Raw genomic sequence first — 25,261 nt, forward strand, 5'->3', positions numbered from 1 at the left:
TTGACAACTTAAAGTGAGACATATTGTTCAAAAGGGATGGAAAATGGAGACTGTTGTTTGTAATCAAGAAAAGGAATGGAAAACGGAGACTGTTAAGTCATGGAACTTAAAGGATTGTTTGTTACCTTTTCTGATTGTATAGGCGTACTCGGGTTTAGTACGTAAAAGCAATGTTCTGTATATTTAGAATGTTTGATGTTCGTGTGTGCGTGTTGGTGGAGCGTAGACTCCCCGCACACCCAGCGCTGTTTACTTGCCTTTTCTAGCTTTTATACCTTTTATAAGTATAAATATTACTAGATTCAGATTGAGTTGAGACTTCATTTATAACACAGCCAACCTGTTAACTGACCTGAAGGTTTCTGCCCTGTGGATGTGCTCAGCTGATACCACTGATATATGTTACACAGAGAATTAAACTGGCATGGAGGGAAGATGTGTGACTGGCATGGAAACAGGTTTCTGGTGTTTGCAGGGAGAAAGATTCAAGATTTATTCCCTGATTATAATGTGTATAATTTCCTATTCCTGCATCTTTCCAGATGGTAAAATCAATCTGTAGTATATAGGCAGTGAAAATTAATAAAGGGGGCAGACATGATCAAAGGGCATTTGCATATTAGACCACATATTTACTTATTTAGTATTTTGTCATATTTCCCTCTGGTGTCTGCATGCTTGTTAGATGGTCCAGATAAGCAAGGAACACGTAGAGCAGGAGAAGGAGAAATATTATTTCATCCAAAGCTAAAGCCTTTCTCAAGTCTCTCTACAGCATCAAACAGTGCAATCAGCACCTAACAAGCTGTGCAGGTGGGAAAATGAGGTCCCTTGAAAGAATACCACGTTGAGAAGGGTCTGCCAAAGAAGCCTGAGGAGTAGCAGAAGCTTTGAGTCGTGGTCTCTTTTGGTGGGATCACTAGGTGGGATGTGTGTTGGAGCTGGTCACTGCCTAGGGTTAGGGGCTGGGTTATGGTTCAGACATGAATTTGGGTTAGTGGTTGGAGAGAGAAAAGTGCAGACCCGCTGTGTGAGTGGGGTGGGGAAGGGTCTGCCAAAGAAGGATGAAGTGTACTAAAAGCCTTTTGGTTTTGGGTAGTTTGGGGTCTTTTTGGTGGGCTTTCTGTGTGGGGTGTGTAATGGAGCTACTCACTGCCTAGGGTTAGGGTTTGGAGAAAGTGCAAAGCTTCCTGGAGAGTTTATGGTGTTTTATTTTAATGCAAGAAAATGTGTTTTACTTCACACCCTGTCCATCCGTGGCTAAAATCTTCATGTGTATAGATAGTCCTTACCATCTCGAGTTTTTTATGGACAGTTTCTGCTTACAGAGAAATAAAGTAACTGGTCAGAGTCCTTAGATAGATTTTTATCTAAAAACATGTCTGTATAACACAGATGCTTATGATTATCTTCTGGGCACCTTAGTAATAAGGGAAATTCTTCACTCGGAGGGCAGTGAGGCACGGCACAGGCTGTCCAGAAAAGCTGTGGATGCCCCATCACTGGGGCTAAAGTGTTTAAGGCCAGGCTGGATGGGGCTTTGGGCTACCTTGTCTGGTGGGAGGTGGTCCTGCCCATGGCAGAAGGGGTGGAAGCAGGTGATCTCTAATGTCCCTTCCAACCCTTCTGTTATGCTATGATAATTGTAATTTTTGAGTATTGCTGCTTTTTGAAAGTGTTACGCTTTTTGCTCTTGGTGTTGACTATACATGAATTTCACACCTTTTGTTCTTCAAAATTGCTTTTGAACACGTGGGTCTTCACAGCAGTGCTGAGGTGTTTTTTGCCACATGTACAGGTCTGGAAGGGCTTTCTGTGTGAGGTGGAGCATAAAATGAATAGGATGAGCTTCTTTCTGCTGGTAGGATAGACCGACACTGAGTGGGGGATCCCTCCCAAACCCCCGAGGCAGTTCCCTAGGCAGTATGTGGGAAGGAAACACCCAGAGACCTTATTGGTTCCTTTAATTTGCAGCATGGGGACTTAAATTCACTGCAGAGAGCAGTGGAGTGGTTTGCAGCTGGGCTAGGAAGAGAAGAGATCTCTGTGAGCTTTCAGCTTGCCCAGATCAGCTCTGCAAGTTGCAGATACATCAGAAGAGCTCTGTAAAAGGCAATTGAAAGTACTTGAAAGGTAAGAGAAGTGTTTTATTTTATTTTTTAACCTCTGACATTCTTGTTGTTTCTGAATGAAAAATCCATCTGTAGTACGTGTACTCTAAAGGTTTGAAAGCCTTACACAAACAGCAACAACCCTATGTTATGGGGATGTATTATTACTGCAAAACATGTAGTGTATGGAGCAGTAGTTAGTGTCACTCCTGGCTGAAGGGATTAAGGTTTAACAGGCTGTCTCTTCCAGTGGTATGAAACCTGCTGAAAGAAATGGGAGTTTTGCCATTGGCTTTATTGGAGGCAGGCTTTAACCTACAAATTAGTTATTTTAGAATGCTTGTTCCTGGCAATTTCCATTTTTGGCTTTCATTTCTGTGTCATAGCAATTGTTTTAAAAGCCCTTTCATTCAGCAGGTCTTTCTGGAATTTGATCACATTTACACATTATAATTGCAACAAACATTCTTAATGATTGCTTTGTACTTTCTCATCTAAAATCCTTCTGTGCTTTCTAATGTACCTCTTCACAGACTCCATGTGGAAGTCAATTCAGTAGAAGGTCTTTACCACATAAAATGAAATAGACTACTGTTTCCACGATAATACCACTTTATTGTATATACTGGCTATGTGTGTGTGTGTATATATATACGCACATATATATACATGAAAGACATTCTGTGGATAGGTAAAATTGATTAAATACAGGTGTTACAACATTTTTGAACTATACATGCAACAAAAAAAAGATTTTCCTCATGAAAGGCCAACTGCCTTAAGCTGGGAACTACTGATTTAACAGAAGAGAGAGAAGAGAGCTAGGGAACTTGTTACAAAATGCACGTCAAAATGCACATTTATCCTAACCAGTAAATGTGAAAACACTGGTAAGCTTCTCTGCCCTTTCTAATGAGTATGTACCATTTTGGAAGCAATCTGTCATTCACGTGTGAAGAGTTGGTATACCTTGCTTATCAGACATCGCAAAAGGATTTGTGTCACAGAGTATCTGTTACTCCTCTTCTGTTCTTCAGGAAACCTCCCCTGGCTTTAGGATGGTTAGATGTGCCTGCTTTTCTAACTCAGCAATTAGGAAACTGCCACCTCCTATGTTTCCAGTACTGTGGTACAACTTGGCAGCTTCTGCTCTAGCTCAAGCTTGCAAAATGCTGTGCACAAAAAATAGCCTGATACATTGGCCCTTGGTACTTACAAAGCTCAGGTCTCAACCCATGGCTCCTTTTTTTTTTTTTTTTTTTCTGGCTGTTTTCCTTCAGCTTTAATTCATACTGCTTTTATTGTTGCTTTGCATAACTCTCGCTGTGTCCATACACGTATTCCTTCTGCTGATGGACTAGGCCTCCTGGTCCCTGGTAATACTGGTTTTATTTCTCCATGGTCTTCTCTTCTGGGGACAGCTCTTTAATCATCTTCCAGCATGGTTAGTTCCCCACATTGCTCAGTCCTTGATCTTATTAATTGTTTCTTCCTCTCTCTTCCTTCTGCAGCCCCAGGGCTGTCCTGGACCTGCATGTCCTTTCTGCGCTGACTACAAGCTCTCTTTCTCTCCTCTGTCCCATCTCCATCCACACCACCTGGGTGACATGCTTCTAGTATTCACACCTGGGTCTTTATCAACTCCTGCCTTGATTGGACCAGCATCCAGTCATGCATTGTCCCCAGAAGTTCATACTGCAAAGGTATGTACCCCAAACCTTCAAGCACTGACGTGTAGGGTGGAAAAAGCCTTACAGAGTTAGATTGTCAAAGTCTTCCTCAGAAGTACTGTAGGTCCTCTCCAGCTTTGGTTATTCTGTGTTTTCTTCTATGAAGGTTAAAAAGATGTGAGCAGAGCTTCTTCCATCCATTTCCTTGGGAGAATATTGTGTAGCCTAATAGGTCTGACTGCTAGGCATTCTTTCCTAAATTCTTCCGTTCCTTAGTCCCCCATTATCACTAGCTACATATATGACGCGATATTCTCCACAATGAGTCAGTTAAACCCACTCTTTTTAACAGCAGGGGAAAATCTCCTTATTACAAGATAATGAAGCCAAAATAGCTGTCCTTCTCTTTCATTATGTTTAACAGAAATGCTTACGTTCAGGAGTTTTTCCTCTTGAATGATCTCCAGCCCCAGGAAAATCTGAGATCAGTTGGTGGTTTTCAGGAAGCCCTAATTTGTAATGATATCATGATGTAACCTCGGATGGTATTCAGGACTCCGTGCTGAGAGAAGGGATTTTGTGTGTACTTGGGGGGGGTGGGATTGGGTTCAGGGGCCTCACGTCCAGAGGTCTGGAAATAAAGGAGAAGGATATAGGGAAGAAGCCCTGCCTCATCAGGGCAACGTACCCTTTGTCCACCCTCCTTTTCTCTAACAGTAAGTTAAATGTAGGAACATACGTGCTGAATGGAGGGGAAAAAACAAGCTGCTCCTTGGGAATGAGAAGCAGGGGTGATGCCTTTATTATATTTAATTCATACAAGATAGAAAAATGAAGAAAGTCTTGAAATCCATGCTCTATTTTGTTGGATGTCAGTAATTTTGCTTGGAGGGAGATGAGGTAGTGCTGTAGTGGTCTATGTGCATAATATGATAGTGGTAGTGTTTTGGTCTGTTTTTAGTAACCAAAGCCTCACGTTTCTGAGCATGAAGAAGACCTTCCTGTACAATGGTGGATGTGGACCTAATGGTAGTGATTTTTCCAAATGGAAGGCACATACAGGGATATTTCACAGAAACGGTTTGCTTTTATCATAATTGAGGACCTTGTGACTTTCAGAAACATAATTATAGTAGGAACAGCAGAGGAGCTGAAAACTTAGCGTTCTGTATGGTTGTTTAGGAGTGAAGTCTGCTGTTACTTCAAAAAGTATTATCTGGGGGATCACTATTGTCTGGATTCAGATGTGCTGTTACTATGGATACATATTGGCCAAATGTTTTCTAGTTGTCACACTACCTAATTTAGCACTTAAAGTTTTTTTTCTTCTGCTTGTGCACTGAATAACATGACTGCTTACTAAGTCGCATATGGTGGCATTTTGGCTTTGCATCCTGTGAGATGAAATTCAAAGCTTTTAACCAAGGATATATCACCTTCTGTACAGACTGACACCATTAATGCCACAATTCAGGTTGTAATGTGGAATAAGCTAGCAAATAAATTTAGACTTCTAATTTTACAGTTTATCCTTCCACCCTATGTTTGTTCAGTTTCTCCCTTCTTGTTATTGTTGTGTAGAAGGTATTCCTTTCTGAAGTCCAAAATTCTTCTGTGGTTAACAACATAAAAGTATTACAGCAAACCGTTCTATTCTTGCTGAAGACTTTACACTAAATGTTTGGACTTCGCTTTTGACTTTTAAATGTCAATGCAGTTCAACAGTAATTATTTTTAAGTCTTAGTTCTGATATTTAATCAGCCTGGAAAAAAAAAAGCTCTTCCTATGTACATCTGCAGGATAGGAAATAAAGAATGTTTTTGAAATAAAAGTACAGGAGAACAAATGGGTTTACAACTTATCCTCACAGTGTATTAAGAGTTGCTCTAGTAGCTTCTAAATGAGCCTTGCCATTGCTGAGATAACACATCAGATACTGAGTCAAAGCAAAATAAACTTCAAGTTCCCCAAGCAGAGTCAGTGTTCAGGTACACAAATTGCTAACAAGTCAATTTAAAGTGGAGGAAATGTTTGAATTCCCCCAGTCCAGGTAACACTGTAGGCTCTGTACTATATTGGGTGAGGAGGCTGGGTTTCATTTCATGCATCATTTGAGTCCCACAGCTAAAACCCAATAATCTAAAGGGTTTTTTTGAAGTCATGGACTAAGTCAGAGGTAATCAACGTGAGAGCTTCGAGCTGCAGGTAGCCAGTTCAGATGTCTCTCAGGACAGCTGTACCAAAAGTGAGCATTTTGAGAGACTTAATGAGGTGAGGTGATGCAAGGCTGTCAGTCCTGCCTCTCCAAAGCAGGTGTCCTCAGCTCCACAGAAACCTCTCTTCTGTCTCCAGCAGGCAGAAGCAAAGATGGGGACTCTAAGACAAGGGCTGGCACTGTGTCAGGTCAGGGCATGGTGTGTTGTCAGGCCCTGTGCTGAAGGTGGTACGTTTGGAGAACCACAGGCTGTGGCTGTCGGGAGGAGGACATGGATGTTTGATGCTGCGGTGCTGATGGGCACAAGTCATTTTCCAGCTGCAATCAGCCATATATTTTATCCCAGTTCCCACTGCTCTTAGCCGACCTCAGAAAGTGCTCTACTTGTTATACTGAAAGATAAATGACAGCTCTCTGAATTTTTACTGGGCACAGCATCACCATAGTTGTCAAGCTTCTAGTTGAAAACCACGAGAGCTGAGGTGCTGCTGGAGATCACTTACCACAACCTGCCAATTGGTAATTTGGACCACAACTAGGAAACTGATACAGTGGCTGTTGTAACTGCAGGGGGGTGGGAAGAGCTATGGTGTAATTAATAATTACAGAGGACTATGATATTGTCATTTGAGAATTGCGAGTTTAAAGCTCCTAGTCAGGAGTTCTAGAAGCATGACTCTTTTCGAGTGCTGACCAACCTAGTTCTGAATCAGGACAAAGTCGAGCAGTTGTCTTAAAAAAAAAAAAAAATGAAATCCATCTTTCTGACCACATTTTTTTACATTTTCTTCTTTTTGAAAGTAGCTGTGCTGTTTGAGGGATCAGTGCTTCCTCTGAAAACCTGCTGGATGGATTTCCAGAGCTGGTTTGCCTTCCTAGTTGGGGTATTGCTGTGCTGTGCTGTTCAGACATCTGCCGCTCAACTTCCTGCCTCTGACAACTGCACCAGCAATGGTCAACGAATATCCTTCAGCCACTCCTACAAGATTGACCTGCCAACGTCTTCTCAGATCAAGGTGGAGGCAGATCCATTGCAGCATGTGGACAATAGTGAGGTGCAGCTAGATCCTGGGGAGACTGAGGAAAACAATGAGCAGAATATCATCTTTAGGCACAACATCCATGTGCACAAACCTAAAGGGGACTGTGAAACTCTGGCCCACATCAAAGGTCTGCTTGAGAGGATGGAGAAGCTAGAGAAACAAGTGGCAGAGCTGAGAGAAGCCTGCAGCCCTCAGAAGTGCTGTGGGGGAAGCCAAGGTACCTAACAATTGCAGTATCTGTTTTTATTATTTTTTTTTCTTCCCACATATAGCTTGTTTTCCTCAGAGATCTGGGGACTAGAATTCATCTGTAAGGGGTTATGGAGGTTCCCTGTGAGTGAAATGCTTGAGTCCTGTGGATGGAGTGGTGCTCGGGGTTCTGCGATGTGAAAAGAAATATAAAGGTCCCAAAATGCATTAGTATGCACCATTTCTGAAACCAGTGCAAGGGAAATCTCCCCAGGCATGTAGATGGGAGGATTCAATGGAGGAATTTTGGAGTAGAAGATGGAGGCCCTTTTTGTTACTGTCTTTCCTTTCTCATTTCTGCCTCCAGAATTTTTCAGTTGTTGAAAAATCATTAGCTTTATTTCTTCTTTGATACCGGACTAAAAGAAGAGCAGAGTTTCTGGTGCTGATGTTTTGTGGCAGCCACTGGCTCTGCCTCCAATCCCAGGCTTATTCAGCATGGACTATAAGAAAGGATTTAACAAACCAGTGTTGTTTGAGGAATGGATGCAGGGAGAAGTGCTAAGTTCTTGGATACATGAAAACAAACAAACAAAAAAAGACTTATAGCAGATAGGACTAATGTGCTCTCCATCTTTACTGTAACAGTGGTGAGAAGTGGTGAGCTTCACTGACAACCAGGAAGATTGAGGTTAGAGGCTGTGAAAAGCTTTCTAGCTTATTGTTTGGTGTGTTTGTGGAATCTGCACTGCTGCTGACCCTGGACAAATGCACTGGGAAAGACAACAGTGGAGGTGGTCACCTTTGGATGAGGGGCAGGTGGCCCATGTGATGTCTTCAGGTCTTTCCAGCCCATGTTTTCCCATGATAATTAAGCTTTCCCTTTAGTGGCCTTGAACACACCTTCTCATTGCTCTGTTCCTAACTTTTTTCCTTTTTATTTATTTTTTTTCTTTCACCTGCATGCTGTCCTGGTGCTCTGGCCAGGCATCTCTCCCTGCAGCGGACACGGGACATTCCTCTACGAGACGTGCAGCTGTAAGTGCTCCGAGGGCTGGGAGGGCAGTGACTGCTCCCACCCCACCTGCCACTGCCACGGCCGTGGGCGCTGTGATAGTGGGAAGTGTGTCTGTGATGAGCCCTATTTTGGTGAGGATTGCAGCCAGCAGCTCTGTCCTGAGAACTGCAGTGGCAATGGTATCTGTGACACGGCCAGAGGGGTCTGCCAGTGCTATGAGGAGTTCACCGGAGAGGACTGCAGTGAGAAACGATGTCCCGGGGACTGCAGTGGCAATGGATTTTGTGACACAGGAGAGTGCTACTGCCATGAGGGCTTCTTTGGCCCTGACTGTTCCCAGGGTAAGACAAGCTTGTGAGTTATTTCTGCCTCCTTTCTTTCATTCTGAATTTCCCTTTTTCCCTCCCTGAGAAGAACTGGGCTAATCCCATAGGCAAGCCAAGCCTGGAGTCACCATGTTTCTCTCCAAGTTCCTGCTGGGATTGCACTCAAGGATTGCTGAGTGGTCCATATCTTCAAGAATTGCCTGGAAAACATTTCCAAATCAGGGAAAGGAGAAAACACAGGTTAAAGTACAAACCTACCTACGTGTAGCAGCTGAAGGAGAGCGCACGAGAGAGAGGGTGCGTGCGAGAGGGAATCCTATTAAAAAAAAAAAAAAAGTTGTTTGGTATCTCAGCACAGTACTAGTTTAATCAAGAAGTCTGTGTTTGATGCCATAATCAGAAAAAGCTGGAAGGAAAATGAAGAGGGACTCCGGGCCACTCCCAGCAGAGCAGGGTTCCTGATGAGCACTGTGTGCGCTCTCAGCCCAGCACTCAATCTATAAATCATAGAATCATAGAATATCCTGAGTTGGAAGGGACCCTTAAGGATCATCAAGTCCAACTCTTGACACCGCACAGGTCTACCCAAAAGTTCAGACCATGTGACTAAGTGCACAGTCCAATCTCTTCTTAAATGTGCTGCTCGTTTCCTGCTCACTTAGGCCATTAGGGCCTCAGTCTGCTTCCGGAGGAGAAGCTGCCAGAAGGAGAGAGATTGATGAGTGCAAGCAGAATGCAAGACAGATTTCTGGCACATCCCACGGCCACACGTCCTCCTAATTCACCTCAGAGTGAATCTGTCTGATGATTCCTTTCACTTCAGGCCAGGAGCTTCTCTGCACGTCTCCTGGGTTTTGTACAGTCCAGGAATTATTTTCCAGTCCATACAAGGAATAATTAAATAGTGACTTTCTCATTCAGACAGACAAGGAGGTGAATGTTTGCTCTACAGATGGATGCTTTCTTTCTCTTCTAGTGCTTGCTCCTCAGAACCTGCGCCTGCTGAACTCCACAGAGGACTCCCTGACTGTCAGCTGGGACCAAATGATTGATGTGGATAATTACCTCATTAGCTATTACCCAGTAGAACATGAGATGTTGGTGAAACAAGTCCATGTGCCCAAAGAGCGGCTCAGCTATGAGATTGTGGGTCTCCACCCCAGCACTACATACAATGTCACACTTCGTCATGTAAAGAAGGGGATTACCAGTGAGCCCAAGCATCTAGAAGCAAGCACGGGTAGGACCTGACAGTCTTTTTCTTCAGGGTCAAGATCTGTAGATCTTTAAATTTAGTTTCAAGCAACTAGAGCAAATGGTTTGACTTTGCAGGTTTTCAGTGTCCTGTCTGAATGCTGAAGAGCAGTTTCTCTTCCCAATCCCAGTCACAGCTTTCTGTTGTTTCCTTCTGGAGAATCTCTCTCTAGATCTGTGTTGCTGGAGCTGAAAGTATTGCAAGTTTCCTCTCTCCTTTTGTCTTGTCCAAATTGGACTGGCGTTGACACCTCTGAATTTCAGGGAATCCATGATGTTCCCCACTGCAAGGAGTAGAAATAAAAGCAAGCAAAAAGGCAGCATGTTATTATGACTAGCGTAATGTTTGACTGGATGAAGAAGACACTTCAGAGTAGGGAGGACATAGTTTCTAGGTACTCATCTGCCAAACATGCCTGCAGCAGTAAGTTTTCCTCATAGTCTCTTTCCAGTACTGAATGAACCTGATGTTACTGAGAACAGGAGGTTGTGTATGGAAAGACTGTATTTGAAGCAGTCTCTCTAGAAATGAAATGCTATTTTATTAGCAGCTCATGGCATGCTGGCTGCCTGCCCTTGGCCAAAAGTGAGAAGTTGGGTTATTTTGACTTTTTTTTTTTTTTTTCCCTAGCACAATAGGTGAGAGATGATAACATGCCAACTCAAGAGCTTTCTGTCTCTCATGGATAAAACTAAGCCTTTTTAAAAATGTGTTGTGCTGTACCAATGTAGCTTTTTCAGTTTCGCTGAGGAAAATGTCTCGGGTCTCAGAGAAGGCAACTGGGGAGGGAGGAGGACCTTATAGTCACTTTCTGATGCCGATGCTGTTTCCTCCTGGCACTCTGCTTTGTCCTTCCCAGTCCTGTCAGCACCCAGTGCCATCTGGATGGCAGAGGAGATGGAGCACTCCCTAGAAGTGGAGTGGGAGAACCCACCAATGGATGTGGATTATTACAAGCTGAAGTTCAGGTCCCTGGTGGAGATGGATGAGAAGCAGGTTGTGGTACCCAAAAGCAGTGACCCCAAGAGCAGACACATCATGACTGGTGAGTACTTGTGACTATTCCAGATTGGACAAGGACAGGGAGGAGTGGTAGGAGTGATTGATTTTGGTCATAGTCCTGAGACAATTCTCTCTCAAGTGTTCTCCTTCACCTTCTGACCACTGTAGGCCAGAGTAAGGTCTACTGGGATTCCCCTGTCCCATAATAATGGGTACCTCCACAAGGAGAAAGTTTCTGTGCCATACAGATAACAGGCTTCAAGGTATTCAGCTTTAATTCTGTTCTTGTCAGAAATAAAGCATATTCTATTTCAGAGCTGGGAATACGGATGTTAGGGAAGTCCTCACTTACTGTGGTCAATGTAAACCCTAATGGCAAGGCTGGAGTGCTACCAAGGCATTCTCAAGATGAATGGAAGTTTAGATAGAAATCCATGTTTTACTTTGATCTCTGCTGCAAACCTAGAATTGTGTAGAGTAAACAAAATAGCTTTGTTTAAGAAAAAAATCTGTCTTTCCTACTTGTTGGTAATGCTCCCTTTTGCTCTTATTAGGCCTGAAACCTGGCACAGAGTACGAGGTCACTGTCATACCTGTGAAAGATGGTAAAGAGGGGAAACCATCCTCAGTGAGTGGCAAGACTGGTAGGTGGGAAGTTTCTTTAATGCTAATGATGTTACTACAGGGTTCAGGGACAGTTCAAGGCTGCGAAAGGTACTCAGTTGGCTGTTTTCTTTATGCATACTGCAGTCAGGCAGGGGTACTTATGTGTTGTTTAAGCTTGTCTATGCTGTTTGTTAAACACTAAACCTAGTCTTAGCTCAGTCTTCTGCCTTGGTTTTAAACCTACGGTATCTTTACCCTTAACTTGAAATGAGCTCAGAGCCAGGCCGAGCAGTAACTCTTGAGTTTGCTTGTTCATGCCTTCCCTACCCAGACCACTGACAATTTGGCCTCGCTGAGACCTAGCAAACAATTTCCAGTCTGTGTATAGCTGCTGCTGATGACTGCTTTGCAGACATTGGGCGCTGGTGATTTGTCTGGCCTCTGAGCTCAGGAGCAATAAAAAAAGAAGTTCTTCTTCCTTCTTGTATTCCCTGACTCCAGCATTATTTTTCTGTTCACCAGGCTGTGACTGAACAGTAGTGGATATTTTTCCTATAAATGGCAGCACGGTCATTCCAGACCTGTATGTTTAAGCAGGTCTGGAAAATCTGTTGGTTCTTTGATGCTTCACACTCTTCAAAAACATGGCAGAATGTTTTTGGGGTAGTTACTGTACTGCAAAAGGGAGTCTGAAGAATTTTGAAGTCTCATTCTACCTGTAAAACACTGGAAACTCTGAAGATCGATTTTCTTACAAAAGGGAGGGCGAGCGGCATCCAAAGACTGGAAAATGCCAAATCAGGCCTGACATTCCTGAGTAAATTGTTCCATTAAAAATAAATTGATGTAAGACGACAAAACGTACAGCCTCTCCACTGTCATTTTAAGGCTGTGCTTCTTGCACGTAGATTCTGTTTATTTGAAACTCCTATGAGTTAAGGTTAACGATCCTTGTGGGTCCCTTTCAACTCAGGGTATTCTATGATGGCATGATTCTATGAATACCATTTGCTCGTGTTTTCAAGCTGTTCTTCGCAAACATGGGGGCAGGAAAACTTGAAAAGAAAAAAAACCACAATGAATAATCCCGCTCATTTTCTTATATAACCTCTGAAATTTAGGACTAAAACAAATACCAGTTATTGCAAGAGCCAACACTAAACATTGCCTAAAATAGCAGTAGTCTGGGGGAGTCTGAGAGACAGGTTTGCAGGGTAGGCAGAAAGGAAGAAGCAACAAATGGCTGACACCAGAGGCCCAGAAAGGATGAGGGCTGTGAGAAGGGCAGGCGCAGAGGTAGTGCTAGAATCATTACCCAAAGAAAGTGAGGTAAGAGGACTGTAAGATCTTCCTACAGAAAGTAATAGATTGTTTCATCTAGAAGGCAGAAAAATCTTGGTTTCTTCCTACCCTGACTATTCTGGATCCTTATGGATACCTTTCTTTCTTGAGGGGCTGTAGGAGGAGCCTGGATGACTGTTAAAACTGGCTAGAACAGCAAGGCAAAATGAAGGAAATGTGTCCATGCTATGACAGGTATATCTGTGGATTAACTTGCATGGAGTTTCCTAATCCTGTGTTTCAAAATGTTCTCCCAGGAATTGATAGCCCAACCAATGTGGTGACAGACCGAGTATCAGAGGATACAGCCACTGTCTCATGGAATAAAGTCGAGGCTCCCATAGACAGGTACATGGTGAGATACACTTCAGCTGATGGGAACATCAAGGAAATAGAGGTGGGCAGTGAAAACAGCATCATCACCTTACTGGATCTGAAGCCAGGCATGGAATATATCATCCACATCTGGGCAGAGAAGGGTCCCCAGAGGAGCAAGAAGGCCAGCACCAGAGCTGTGACAGGTAAGTTGTAGCAGCAGCAGGAGGAGGGAGCTAGGTTTGAATTTCAAACTCAATTTATTAATGTTTCAGTACAGCTTCTGCATTGCATGGGTTTTTAATAAGGCAAAAAATTCATGTCGTTTTTACCTGTGTAGCTGAACAGGTCTCCAGCTTAGGAGAAGGTTCTTGCTTTTGAGTCCTGTTATGGACCAGTTACTGTCAGTAGTGAGAGCACTGAAACACAGCCAAAGCTAAAGCCTTGTAACTGGAATGTGTAATTTATGCCGTGTCTTAAAACTGCCATAAGCTACCTCTAAGCTGTTCATTGGGTGACTCTTGTGACCTTGCCCAGCTGTGCTGTGGGCTCATACAGGTTTTGCACAGTCATGACAGGGTTCCTTAAAAAGGAAAAGCAAATGTATTGGTAAGAATCATGTCAGGAATCAAATCTCCTGAACAGGACATTTGGTCACTGTCCCCTGGTGGCAGGGAGCTCTAATTGCAAGGGTGCTTGCAGCTGCATCTGCAGCTCGATTGGGGAACTCCTTGAAGCACTGTTTTGCACGGTTTTTATAATTCAGCCAGCCATGTGGCCGTGCAGGAGCAGTTTCCATTGACTGTTTGTTAGACCATTGTGATCACCACAGTGCTATACTAAAACTTCTAATAACTATTTCTGCTTATAGAAATCGACAGCCCAACTATGCTGTTGACTGACCAAGTGACAGAGGATGCAATTACTGTTTCCTGGAACAAAGTCCTGGCTTCAATAGACAGATACAGAGTGAGTTACACATCGGCTGATGGGTATACAGAGGAGAAAGAAGTGGAGAAAGACAAGAATGTCAGCATCTTAGCAGGACTGAAGACGGGCATGGAGTATGTGATTCATGTCTGGGCAGAAAAGGGAGAACAACAGAGCAAGAGGGCCAGCACTGAGGCTGTGACAGGTAAGAGAACAATAGGGTGAATTAAGAGCATAAGTGACAGCCCAGCTTTGCCTTAATGCTGAATAAGCCTGTCCCAAGGCAGTTTCACTTTTTTGGGGGGGAAAAAAAAAAAGTAGTCCTGTAGGTGGGTACTCCTGGAGTCTCCTCCAGGAGTCTCCTGGTGGCTCAGCACAGCCAGACTGTGACAACTTGTGTTTTTAACTTTTCACTCTGCAGATATTGACAGCCCCGCTCACCTGGTGACTGATAAAGTGACAGAGAGGACAGCCACTATCTCCTGGGACAGGGTCCACGCTCCCATAGATAGGTACATGCTGAACTACACTTCTGCTGATGGTGACACTGAGGAGATAGAAGTGGGGAAGAACAAGGCTGCCACAACTCTGATAGAACTGAAACCTGGCACTAAATATGTCATCTACCTCTGGGCAGAGAAGGGAACCCGGCAGAGCAAGAGGACCAGCACTGAGGCAGTGACAGGTATCTCAGGAGAATCTTTGTGGTACTGCACAACACTGTGATGCAAAGGTGATCTGTTTCTGGCCCATTTCCTTCTGGCCTGTTGCAGAGCATATGCTAGACAGCAGTTCATCTTGTGGTCGCCTATGATGAGAAAACATCCATGTTCCCAGCACCTTCAGATAGAAAGCTTCAGGTAGAAATGGTGTTGCCCCTTGAGTCAAGAGGAAAAATGCTAACTGCTTATAGGAACTAACAACTGAACTGGTCTGTTCAGAAACTATCAGAGCAGCAGAAGCTGCATTGTGCTTTAGTAAAGCACAGTGGTCCTCACTTACCAGCACTGTCTGCTGATTTTGGTGTCCAGGTGTGGCTGAGTGCTGCCCCACAGTGTATATTGCTGCTGTTGAACCCTACTCAAACTTAAGGTGGTTCAACTAGTGCCACTAATAAGAAAAGTGTTTACCAGTGAATCCAGACTTGGAAGGGAATGATCCCATTTTACTCATCTTCTATAACTTGAAAAGGTAGAGAATTGTCTGAGCCCAGAAGAAGTCTCTTAAATATCAGTAATTCATTTAATATAATGAAGGCTTTTGCTCACAGGAATTGGCTGCTTAGCTAGGCTGAAGACTGACTGACTGGCAGCTTCCTGGGAATGGGGGATAGATGGGGCAGGACACAGGTCTTATGACCCTGATTAATTTGAAACCAGACATGGTGTACACCATCTATATCATGGGGCTTTAGAAAGCAAGAGCTTTAAAGAGCAATGTGTATGTCTTTCAATTACTCATGCTTTATATTTCACACTTTATTTCTTAGAAATGGACAGCCCAAAGAATCTGGTAGCAGACCAAGTGACAGAGGACTCAGCCACCATCTCTTGGGATAGCGTCGAAGCTCCCATAGATAGGTATATGGTGAGCTACACTTCTGCTGATGGGGACACCAAGGAAATGGAAGTGGGGAAAGCCAAGAGTATTACAACTCTGACAGGACTAAATGCAGGCATGAAGTATACCATCCATCTCTGGGCAGAGTTGGGAAGCAAACAGAGCAAGAGGGCAAGCACGGATGCACTGACAGGTAACTGTGGGTGGAAGGGAAGAGGAACAGGGTAGAACCCCACTCTCTTGTTATTTTATGGTTTGTGGTCTCCAATTGCATTAGTGGGTAATGAAGATCCACAGTGGTAAACCCATCCTGGAGATAAGTGTGTGATTATAGCCTGGTATAGCAGAGACTATTACAGGCTGCAACAGAAGAGGCAGATGTCATAACGCAGGAGTTGTGACAGCTGAGTACTGACCTTATTTCACTTGTCCTTAATCAAAAGTGTGCAGTGCTTTGCATGCTGCTATTGAGCCTAACAGTAACAGAGGTTTAACATCCAAAAGTTAAAATGTCTTAGATTCAGGGACAGTTAAAAATAATGGCCTGACTCATGACCCTAGGCTGGTCCTAGGAGACTGCGAAACAGGCTTAAATCTGTCCTGTTCAGTCAGCCATAAGGATTATGGTGTTCTGGGAGTATTTCAGGGTCACTCCATATCCATTGGCCTTGCTAACGTACATTTTCTTAGCTTCTGAGTCAAGCTGGTGTGAGATAGAACAGATAAAGCTTAGATTTGGGGCAAGATGCCAAACAGTTCCCCAGTGCTTACAGAGGTTGAGGGCAGCTGATGGAGACAAATGAAGAAACTCAAGGAGAGTTTCAGCAAACTGATTTTTTTTTTTTTTTTTTCAACTAGAATGAAAATGGATGCATATAGAAATTTCACAAGAAGTAAAACTGCCCAGAGAGGGAATGCATTTAGCATCAGTAGGGATATTTTTGATATATCTGCACATTTTTTTTCCTCGTATTGATATATTTCCAAAAAAAATAAAAATGACACCTGATCAAACAGTCCAACTTCTGATGAAAAAAATACATTTCTTAACTCTAGGTGATGGTTGCTTATTCCCTGTCATTAGAACAAGCTGTAGCAGGGAGCTATTTGCAGTAATATCCTGCAGCCGTGGAAATTGCCAGCCTTTAGGAATAGCACTGTCAAATCTGAGGACTGTCTCTAAGGCTGCACTTCCCATCACTTGTTTTTTCTAATGGATTTGATACCTTTTAGCTCCCTCTTCTGTCCAACAGGAGGTGTACATGTAATGAGCGCCTCTACGAGGATTTTTGAGTCCTTTCATTTAAAGCAATTGTGTAGTAGTCTCCCAAACCAAGCATGAGTTCACTAACAATGACCTAATGCTTCACTCAGGAACCTATTGAATGTCTATCTTCAATTATAATGGATAGCTTGTGTTTTGAACAACAGGTATGACTTCAGAGTTCTGTCACTTCGTTGTATTTGGTGTTTTGATTTCTTCTGTTTTTATACGTTTGTTAAGTGGTAACCCTATGTACACGGAATCCAGAGAAGCCACGCTGCTCTGCTCTTCTTGTTTATATAAAAAAGACATGGCTTGGCCTTGTCTTAATCTCTGGCCTTCTCACAAGTCTAATATTTCATTGTTGCATTATAATCCTTGTTACCATTGTCCTCCTAATGCTCTTCAAGGTCTGAAAGACCTTGCCTGGTTTATAGAGACAAGAACTGAATCAAAGGGCAAGTTAAATGGTATGCCCATTGTCAACCACCGAGATCTACAGAGGAACAGGGAATTGTGCTGAATTACTCAGTTGTAGTTTGCCATAAACTCAGGCATAAACTCAGGGTTGGAGCACTCTTCCCTCAAGGCCTGCACTGCCCACCAAGTACCCTCTCTCTAAAACATGGAAGTCCATAAGAACCTACTGCTATTTTCTATAAGAGATTCCCCAAACACCAGAATATAGCAAGCATAGGGTGAAAATTAGTGAGAGGCTGCTTCCATTAGTGTTACTACTAGCTGAGCTTTAGAAACTTGTTTTTATCATTAGGGAAGCACTGGACCCCTGTTGTGGTTATCTCATAAGACAGATGCTTTTTGACACTTGCTGTGAACTGCCTTTTTCTCGGGCTTCTCAGGCAGGTGGATCAGGAGCTCCCAGGCCCTGGGAGTCCCTGTACAGCTGAGCCAGTTGCAGGTCTGCAAAACACCAAGTCTGATCTATAACAGACCTTGCCATGGTTGGTCTAGGCTGCTTCTTGCTAGCCATGAACTTCACCAAGTAACTTCTGTAGTTCCCAGGTAACAGGATCAGGCATTGAAAGTTCTGCTCAGGCTCTATGATGGAGTTGCTGTCTTCCCTTTATGCAAAGGGACTTGAATCTTCATTTCTTTTTCAATAGAGATTGATCCTCCCAAGAACCTGCGTGTATCAGATGTGACTCAGTCTACTGGTGTAGTTACCTGGACTCCTCCTGCAGCACAGATTGATGGCTATTCTCTGACCTACCAGGGTCCAGATGGCACCAGCAAGGTACGGTGAATTCCTCAGCCCTGCAGAACCCTCTGAGATAACCCCTGTGGTTATAGGCTCTGCCAGCTGGATCTCGTGGGTGTATGGACAACAGGGAAACAATGTTGAGGGGGAATCTATGCTATCCATAGCCTGGGGAGGCAGAACCTAAGGCTGTCAGGAGCAGAAGCTGTGGAGGGACTTATGACGGTGCAATGCCTCTTCCCAACAGATGTTCAGGGTGAAGAGAACAGGTTTGCTACTTCAGTTTGCTTCTCTAACATGGAAGAGTAGCACTCAGCAGGGATAAAGTAATAGTGTCGTAACAGTGTTTCTTGAGACCCTGCTCCAATTTTTCCTTCTGAGGAAATGGACTCCACATCTCAAGGGTATGCAGCCAGTGTGTGCCTGTCTGAACTCTACAAGAAAAGCCCATAAATAGATGCAGAGTGTGAGGCACTGTAGTCCAGAAAAGCTAAATGCTATTCAAACTTGGGTTGATCTTCAGTTGTTTTATTTGGCAGGCAGTGCAGCTGGGTCCTAGTGAACAACGGTTTGTGCTGGAAGGACTGGAACAAGGAGCAAAATATTCCATTTTTGTGATGGCCTATAAGGGAGATCGCCAGAGCAGAAAGACAGACAGTACCTTCTCAACAGGTAGGATCAGGCCTTGGTGTTGCACTTTCCCCTGGGCTCTGCAGCTGTTATGTTTTATGGTAAAGGTCAGGGATGGAGTTCCTGTTCTACAGATACACTGGGAAACTATGTGATCAGAAGCAAGCCATCTAGTGAGTCAACAGCTTGTCTTCTGGCTGATTGTCCGTTCTAAGCCACACCATCTGGAGGCTTGAGAACACAACAGGATGGAGCAAGTGGAGATTGCCCACATTGGTCAGTGCTGCTGGCAAACCTTGCTGGCCAAGGGCAGGACAAAGCCTCCTGGTGAGCTGCCAGCAGGCAGAAGAGATGATGATAAGCTAGGGATTGTTCTGCACTGTTCTCGCAATAATAGGGTGCAGTTATATAAGTACTGTTGTAGCATTGGGCAGCTGCCTGGGTTGTTTTCAGAGATCAGGATATGTGCACCAGGATGACAGCAAATCAAACAAAATCTCACGCCAGCTTGATGTGGGAGTCTCTTGTACCATGCCAGTCCTCACAGAGGCTGCCAATTGTGGACGGGTTGTGAGATGCAGAGAAAATAAACTCCCTGATTACTGGCATTCCCACCATCGCAGGCAAGGGCTCCTTGTCCTGCTCTCACTGTGACCCAAGACGGCATCTCTTGCAGCCTCTGGTGGCCCCATCCATATGCCAGCTCCCAAGTAGTGGGGAAGGCTGCCTGCAGCTACCTGCTGGTGCAGCTGGGCACTTCCTTTTCTTCTCATCCAGAACCATTGTCTGTAGGAGATTCCTAAGGGTGTGAGATGCCTGCTCCAGCTTTATGGCCTGCCTTGCTGATGTTCTGTCTTGGCCTCTCTCTTCTCCCAGTTAGCTTCCTCTACCCACATCCAGCAGACTGCAGCCAGATACAGCAGAATGGAGATGCCCTGAGCGGCACGTACACCATTTACCTCAACGGAGACAGCAGCAGGCCGATGCAGGTGTACTGTGACATGACCACCGATGGAGGCGGGTGGATAGTGAGTGATTCTCTGATTTATTTTTTTAAATGAATGTGGTCAAGTGAACCTCATACTGGGCTTAGCTGATGCTTTTTCCTCTGCTGCCCTGCTGTGTTTCAGCTCCTGCCTTGATGGAGTAGCAATGTTTTAGGAAGGGAGGTGGATGTTGATGGATAACCCTCAGACAGACAGTAGAAAAGCTGTGAGAGGCTGAGTGGCTCAAAAGCTTGACAGGGGGATGCTGGACTTTTCATTACTTGTTCATGAGTGTGACTCGAGGCTTATATTGTTGCTGATTGAGGGTAATCACTGAGTTATGGCAGTTTAACATGCTGCCTCTTGCCAGCTGGGGCAAAGACAAGTTAGTACAACTTATCTTAAAGATCTTTTGTAATAAATTGACTAAGCTAGGTTATCTCATCTTGACCACAGTGTAAGGTTACATGTACGGACAGTTAATGCAGTTCAGCTGATGGTAATATTTTAAATGCTAGTACTGAATCTGCATCCGGACTGTGACCACACAAGTGACTCACTCAAGGGAAGCTGGAGGGAGAACACAGGCACTTTGAGGTGAAGAATTTGTATAAGGGTGAAATAATGAATCTGAGATTCTCCCTAAATGACCAAATAAAAAATCTTCATTCCCTTCTTCAATTTTTATTTTCACTGATAAGTGATTTTCTCCACTGAAACAAATTGTGTGTTACTGCCCAAGTCCTGCTGATTCTGGTGAAGTTTAGAAACCTAAAGGTACCTCTGTATCTTGTCCATAAGCCTGATTTGCCCAAGTGTTGAGATCACGTGGGGATTTGCAGGATCCTTGCCTGCAGGGATTAGTGGAAAAGTAAATTGTAAAATTTGTACAAGTAAGTATTCACCCCAGGTGTTTTTTCGCTCTACAATTACCTTAAAAGAGGGTATAGCGAGATGGGGATGGGTCTCTTTTCCCAAGCACTAAGTGAGAAGACAAGAAGAAATGGCCTTAAATTGTGCCAAGGCAGTGTAGGTTGGCTATTAGGAAAAAATTCTTCACTGAAAGGATTGTGAAGTATTGGAACAAGCTACTCAGGGAAAGTAGCTGAGTCATTGGAGATCTGAGGTCACTGAGTCTATGGAGAGGTCTTCAAAAAACATGCGGATGTAGTGCTTGGTGACGTGGTTTAGTGGGGGACTTGGCAGTGCTGGGTTAAAGGTTGGACCAGGTGATCTTAGAGGTGTTTTCCAACCATAGTGAGTATTTGATTCTTTGGAGTCAGAAAATGAAAACGAATGCATGTGTACCCTGATCAGCTGCAGCATACCATTAGCTAGATTTGTCTGTTCCTGAACACTTCACCTTTCAGAGTGTATTTGAATCACAATGAGGATTTATCACCCCAATACTGTTTGTCTCTCCTCAGCCTGCTGTGAACTCTCACTCAGCATTTCTTGCTTTGCAGGTGTTTCAGAGGCGGAACACAGGCGAGCTGGATTTCTACAAACGTTGGAAAAATTATGTGGAAGGCTTTGGAGATCCCACTGGGGAATTTTGGCTTGGTACAGTACAACGGTGTTACTGGTGAAGAGCTGAAGATTAGCTTTGTAGAAGCACCTAAATGTTGAAATACCCAGGCCCTGCTGAGCCTTCAGTCTTCACCTGTCAGCTTTTGTGTCTTCCCTGGAAGTGCTAATGAAACACTGAGGATCTGTAAAGGCTTGCTAAGTCTTTCCACTGACATGTTTGAGGTTTGGAGTGGTCCCAGAGCAAGCCAAACTCTGGAAATTGCATGCTCCTATAAGAGGAGAAATAAAGAAATTACATTGATGAAAATGTAAAATCCATGGTATTATGCAAAACCTAGTGTGCTCAGTCATTTTTGTTAGCTAGCTCTGCTTGGATCAGAGAATCCAGCCCTAAATAGGTCAAGGTCTTTGGAGCAAGAGTCTTTAAATGTTCTTGGAAAAATAATGTTGCACAGTCTGTCTCATGCTGCTTTAAGCTTTTTTTTTTTTTTTTTTCCCTGACAATGTTATCTCTTGACAAAAAAAATGGGATAAGACAGCATAAACTTGGCAAAATGTCACGACAGCATCAAGCAGGGAAGGAGGCAGGCAGGAAATAGCTGATTTAACCAAAATGGCCACAGGGTGAGATTCCAGGACTGCAAAGGATAACAGGCTTTTCCCTTTTAAAAGTATTTTTTTTCTTCCCTCTAGGTCTTGACCAGCTGCACAACCTCACAAGCAGCAGCCCCATCCGCTATGAGCTGCGGGTGGATCTGCGGACAGCCAATGAGTCTGCCTACGCTGTCTACGACTTCTTCCAGGTTGCCTCTAGCAGAGAGAGGTACAGGCTGTCGGTGGGGAATTACAGAGGCAATGCTGGTGAGGAGTGCCTGCGACTCGTGCTCCCTCTGCTTCACACAGGGGAGCAAATGCTGGGGCCTTTATGTTGGTTTTGCCAGTAGCATGGCAGCTTGTTAGGTCAGGTTAGATTGGATGTGGCTCGTTTTGAGGAGAGATGTCTGTACTTCCCAGGAGGACTGAGCAGGGCTGCCTCCTGTTGAGGACGGGAGAAAGTTGCTCTTTCGCTGGGAAGAGAATTGCTCTGTGACCCAGAGAAACACCAGCTGAACAGGCAGACTGTGAAGCAGTTCCATGAGATAACCTGTGCCCATGGTGGAGCACCTTCTGGGGCTCCCCAGCTGAGAAATACAAAGAGAACTTTTTTTTTTGTTGTTCAGAAGGGGAGTTTGCTCAGCAGTAGTATCTATCCTTGTGCTGGCTTCTGCCACTAGCAAATCCTTACCATTGCCGTTGTGTCCATAGTCTTCCACTTACTTTTTAATCTCCTGCTGCCCTAAGATCTACATCTTCAGCAGCAGAGGACCCAGCCCTTGGACATGGCATCTAATAGCAGCCAATTAGAAATTATTCTCCAGCCCCATCCTGCATTGTTGCCTTTCCCCTGACAGGCCTGCTTTGTTCTGCCTGACAAACCCTCAAGCCGAGCTACTGCACTCTCTTATTCCTATTCATGTCTGCGATTCCTTCCCTTAGGGGATGCCATGACCTACCACAATGGCTGGAAGTTCACAACGTGGGACAGAGACAATGACGTGGCTCTCAGCAACTGTGCTCTGACACACCATGGCGCGTGGTGGTACAAGAACTGCCACTTGGCCAACCTTAATGGGAAATATGGGGAGAGCAAACACAGCGAGGTGAGTGGCACATCTCTGTGTGATGGTCAGCTCTTCTCACTAGCCTTAGGAAGACCCACAGAGGGTAGGGGCTGCAGCAGAAGAGATTGCCAAGGCTATTTTAACTCATGTGAAAGGAAAATGATCCATAAGGAAGCTCACGGATCTTACTCTGTTATTCTCCCTCAATCCAGAGGGTTTGAGCTCACAGCCTCCTGATTCCTGTGGTGGATGGAGATATCGGAGGTGGAGCTGACTTGATGCATAGGGGAACAGAGAAAAGAGCAAGTGCTTTCAGTGCATGCCTTGATGTGTGTCTTATTGTACATTCTGATTTTTGTGCTTGAAGACAGCTCAGTACAGTTGGGTTCCAAAGCAGACTGAGATTTAGTTTGTGTTAGGAGTGTCTGGAAAAATGATTGCAGTTACAGCCAAAATCTGGTGAACAATAGCATCTCTGTTTGTGGGGTGGACGGAGAGTGGCAAACTCCTAGCACCGATCTGCTTGCTTTAATAAAAGGCATTCCTTGTTTTTGTTTTTGTTTTTTTTTTTTTTTCCCCAGGGGGTGAACTGGGAGCCATGGAAGGGCCATGAGTTCTCCATCCCTTTTACCGAGATGAAGATCCGTCCTCAGTCTTCTAGTAATGAGTCAATTCTTGGGAGGAGGAAGAGAACTCTACAGGGAAGGAGGAAGAAGATCAGGGCTTAAATTGTCCTCTGTGCAGGACCCCAAAATTATTATTTGGTATTTCTTATCAAAGTTAGGTTTGGATGACTTTTTCCAACACTTTGGAAGCAACTGCTGACCAACTTGCCCCCAGAAGGCTCTGTGTCTGCAGCCCAGCCTGCTTCCAGCCTTTGGAGCTCCTGACAGGTGATCTGTCAGAGACTGGGAGGGGGCTCGCTGGGGGCATTGGGCTTGTAGCTTCCCTGGTTGGCTAAACGTGACAAGGACCTGCTTGATCCAATGTATGCAACTTTTGTGTGTAAAACAAGTGTTAATACATGCTATTGTTTCTTAAAACCCAGCTTGCTGACTCCTTGTTTCTCTGGTGCCATCCACCTCAGACTTCAACAAAAATAAATTTGATCCTACTGAAAAATGAAAGCTCCCTGCGTTGTACCAGAGAGCGCTTTCCTGAGACAGTCTCCTTTCCTTCACTTGGTCTGTAGTCCTCATTTCCTTTCCCCTCATCTTCTGGGGCGCAGCATTCCTTTCTCTGCCTCCAGTCAAACTGCTGGGCTTTGGGAGATGTTGTCAGGCTGCTAGCAGGGCTCATTAACCCAGGCAAAGTCTGTAGTCTGGGTTCCTCAAACTTCAATATCACATCTTTCCAAGTAAAAATTCTGCTCTATGTTCAGCTTGTCTCTTCTTGTCTCCCAGTCAGACGACAAGCCTGAGGAGACATGCAGTGAATTAATGTTCATGCTCCCAGATGATGCCCAGAAAAAGGTGAGACTGTGAGGGTTACACTCCTCCAAGCTCTTCCTACCATCCCAAACCTCTACATGATGCTTATCTGATACAGGCCAGGAAGAAAATCCTCTGTGCGACTGTTGCATCTGCCACCCTCTGCTTTTTCATTAGCAGTGTGGGTAGCCAGTGATTCTGAAATAAAATCGCTTATCATCCAACCCTAAAATGAGCATCTTTGAATTAAACTGATCATCCTGCACACTCTCCCTCAGGCTTTTCTTTCAGGCTGTCTGCAGATTCAGGTGGGCTCCAGCATCTGGTTTCACGTTTGGCTGCTTTTTTCCTTCACAACCATAAAGGTGAGTTTTACTTTCTTGCCCTGAGCAGATATGTAAATTCTGGACCACCAGCTACAGCCAAGGAAGAAGTATGAGCTCACCAAACGATACTTGCTTAAAGGCTTGCTTGTCTGAGCAGATTGGAATGTGATTGTCCTATGTCTTAGTGGCCTCTTCTATCCCAGTGCTAAGCTGAGCAACGCATTTTAAAGAATATTTATCAGACTGGTGAAGCAATACAATTGCAAATAAAGGAGGTCTGAAAATCATTTCTGTTGTCTTTGCTTTGGGTGGTAGAATTATTATTCTTTTCAATTTAAACTAAGCTTTCTTTACAGAGGTGAAGTAATACCCAGGCCCATAGCATTGCCAGAGCTATGTGGAAAAACTGGCACCGTAACAATTAGTCCTTTGGAGTCTGCTCCAGAATGGAGATGGGGACTACGTGATCTCTTCATGACTTGATACTGCAATGCAATTAACTGCTCTGTGGCTGCTAGGACCTGGCTGAGGAGAGCTAGCCAGAGAGTTGCCTCAAAGGTGAGCTCTAAATTCTTTGTACTGCTTTCATTTCTATGTTGCTTGTGGGGGTGGGCAGGCAGAGACTCAGCTGAG

General features: G+C 44.3%; 1 protein-coding gene across 2 annotated transcripts; it reads left to right on the forward strand.

The window, feature by feature from the left end:
• Window positions 1-1,825: 1,825 nt before the first annotated feature.
• On the forward strand, window positions 1,826-24,728 carry TNN (tenascin N). Of its 2 annotated transcripts, none has more exons than XM_068690692.1 (17): window positions 1,826-2,133; window positions 6,799-7,257; window positions 8,217-8,588; window positions 9,550-9,813; window positions 10,688-10,873; window positions 11,385-11,474; window positions 13,035-13,298; window positions 13,964-14,227; window positions 14,444-14,707; window positions 15,512-15,775; window positions 17,971-18,101; window positions 18,605-18,737; window positions 19,572-19,723; window positions 21,148-21,244; window positions 21,905-22,072; window positions 22,748-22,911; window positions 23,454-24,728. In XM_068690692.1, exons 2-17 carry the CDS (start codon window positions 6,846-6,848, stop codon window positions 23,598-23,600), a joined length of 3,372 nt encoding a protein of 1,123 aa, XP_068546793.1. In that variant the 5' UTR covers window positions 1,826-2,133; window positions 6,799-6,845; the 3' UTR covers window positions 23,601-24,728. The 2 variants fall into 2 exon arrangements, with proteins under 2 accessions (XP_068546793.1, XP_068546792.1); XM_068690691.1 differs by having other exon boundaries at window positions 6,802-7,257.
• Window positions 24,729-25,261: the final 533 nt, after the last annotated feature.

Source organism: Anas acuta, chromosome 8, assembly GCF_963932015.1.
Source record: "Anas acuta chromosome 8, bAnaAcu1.1, whole genome shotgun sequence".
NCBI lineage: Eukaryota > Metazoa > Chordata > Aves > Anseriformes > Anatidae > Anas > Anas acuta.

What these genes read in the sequence shown, in the direction of transcription:
- TNN (XM_068690692.1), top strand. Translation starts at nt 6,846, where the DNA reads ATGGATTTCCAGAGCTGGTTTGCCTTCCTAGTTGGGGTATTGCTGTGC. An exon ending in GTGCTGTGGGGGAAGCCAAG is followed by an intron (nt 7,258 to 8,216) that starts GTACCTAACAAT and finishes TGCTCTGGCCAG; the next exon opens with GCATCTCTCCCTGCAGCGGA. An exon ending in GAGCAGACACATCATGACTG is followed by an intron (nt 10,874 to 11,384) that starts GTGAGTACTTGT and finishes TGCTCTTATTAG; the next exon opens with GCCTGAAACCTGGCACAGAG.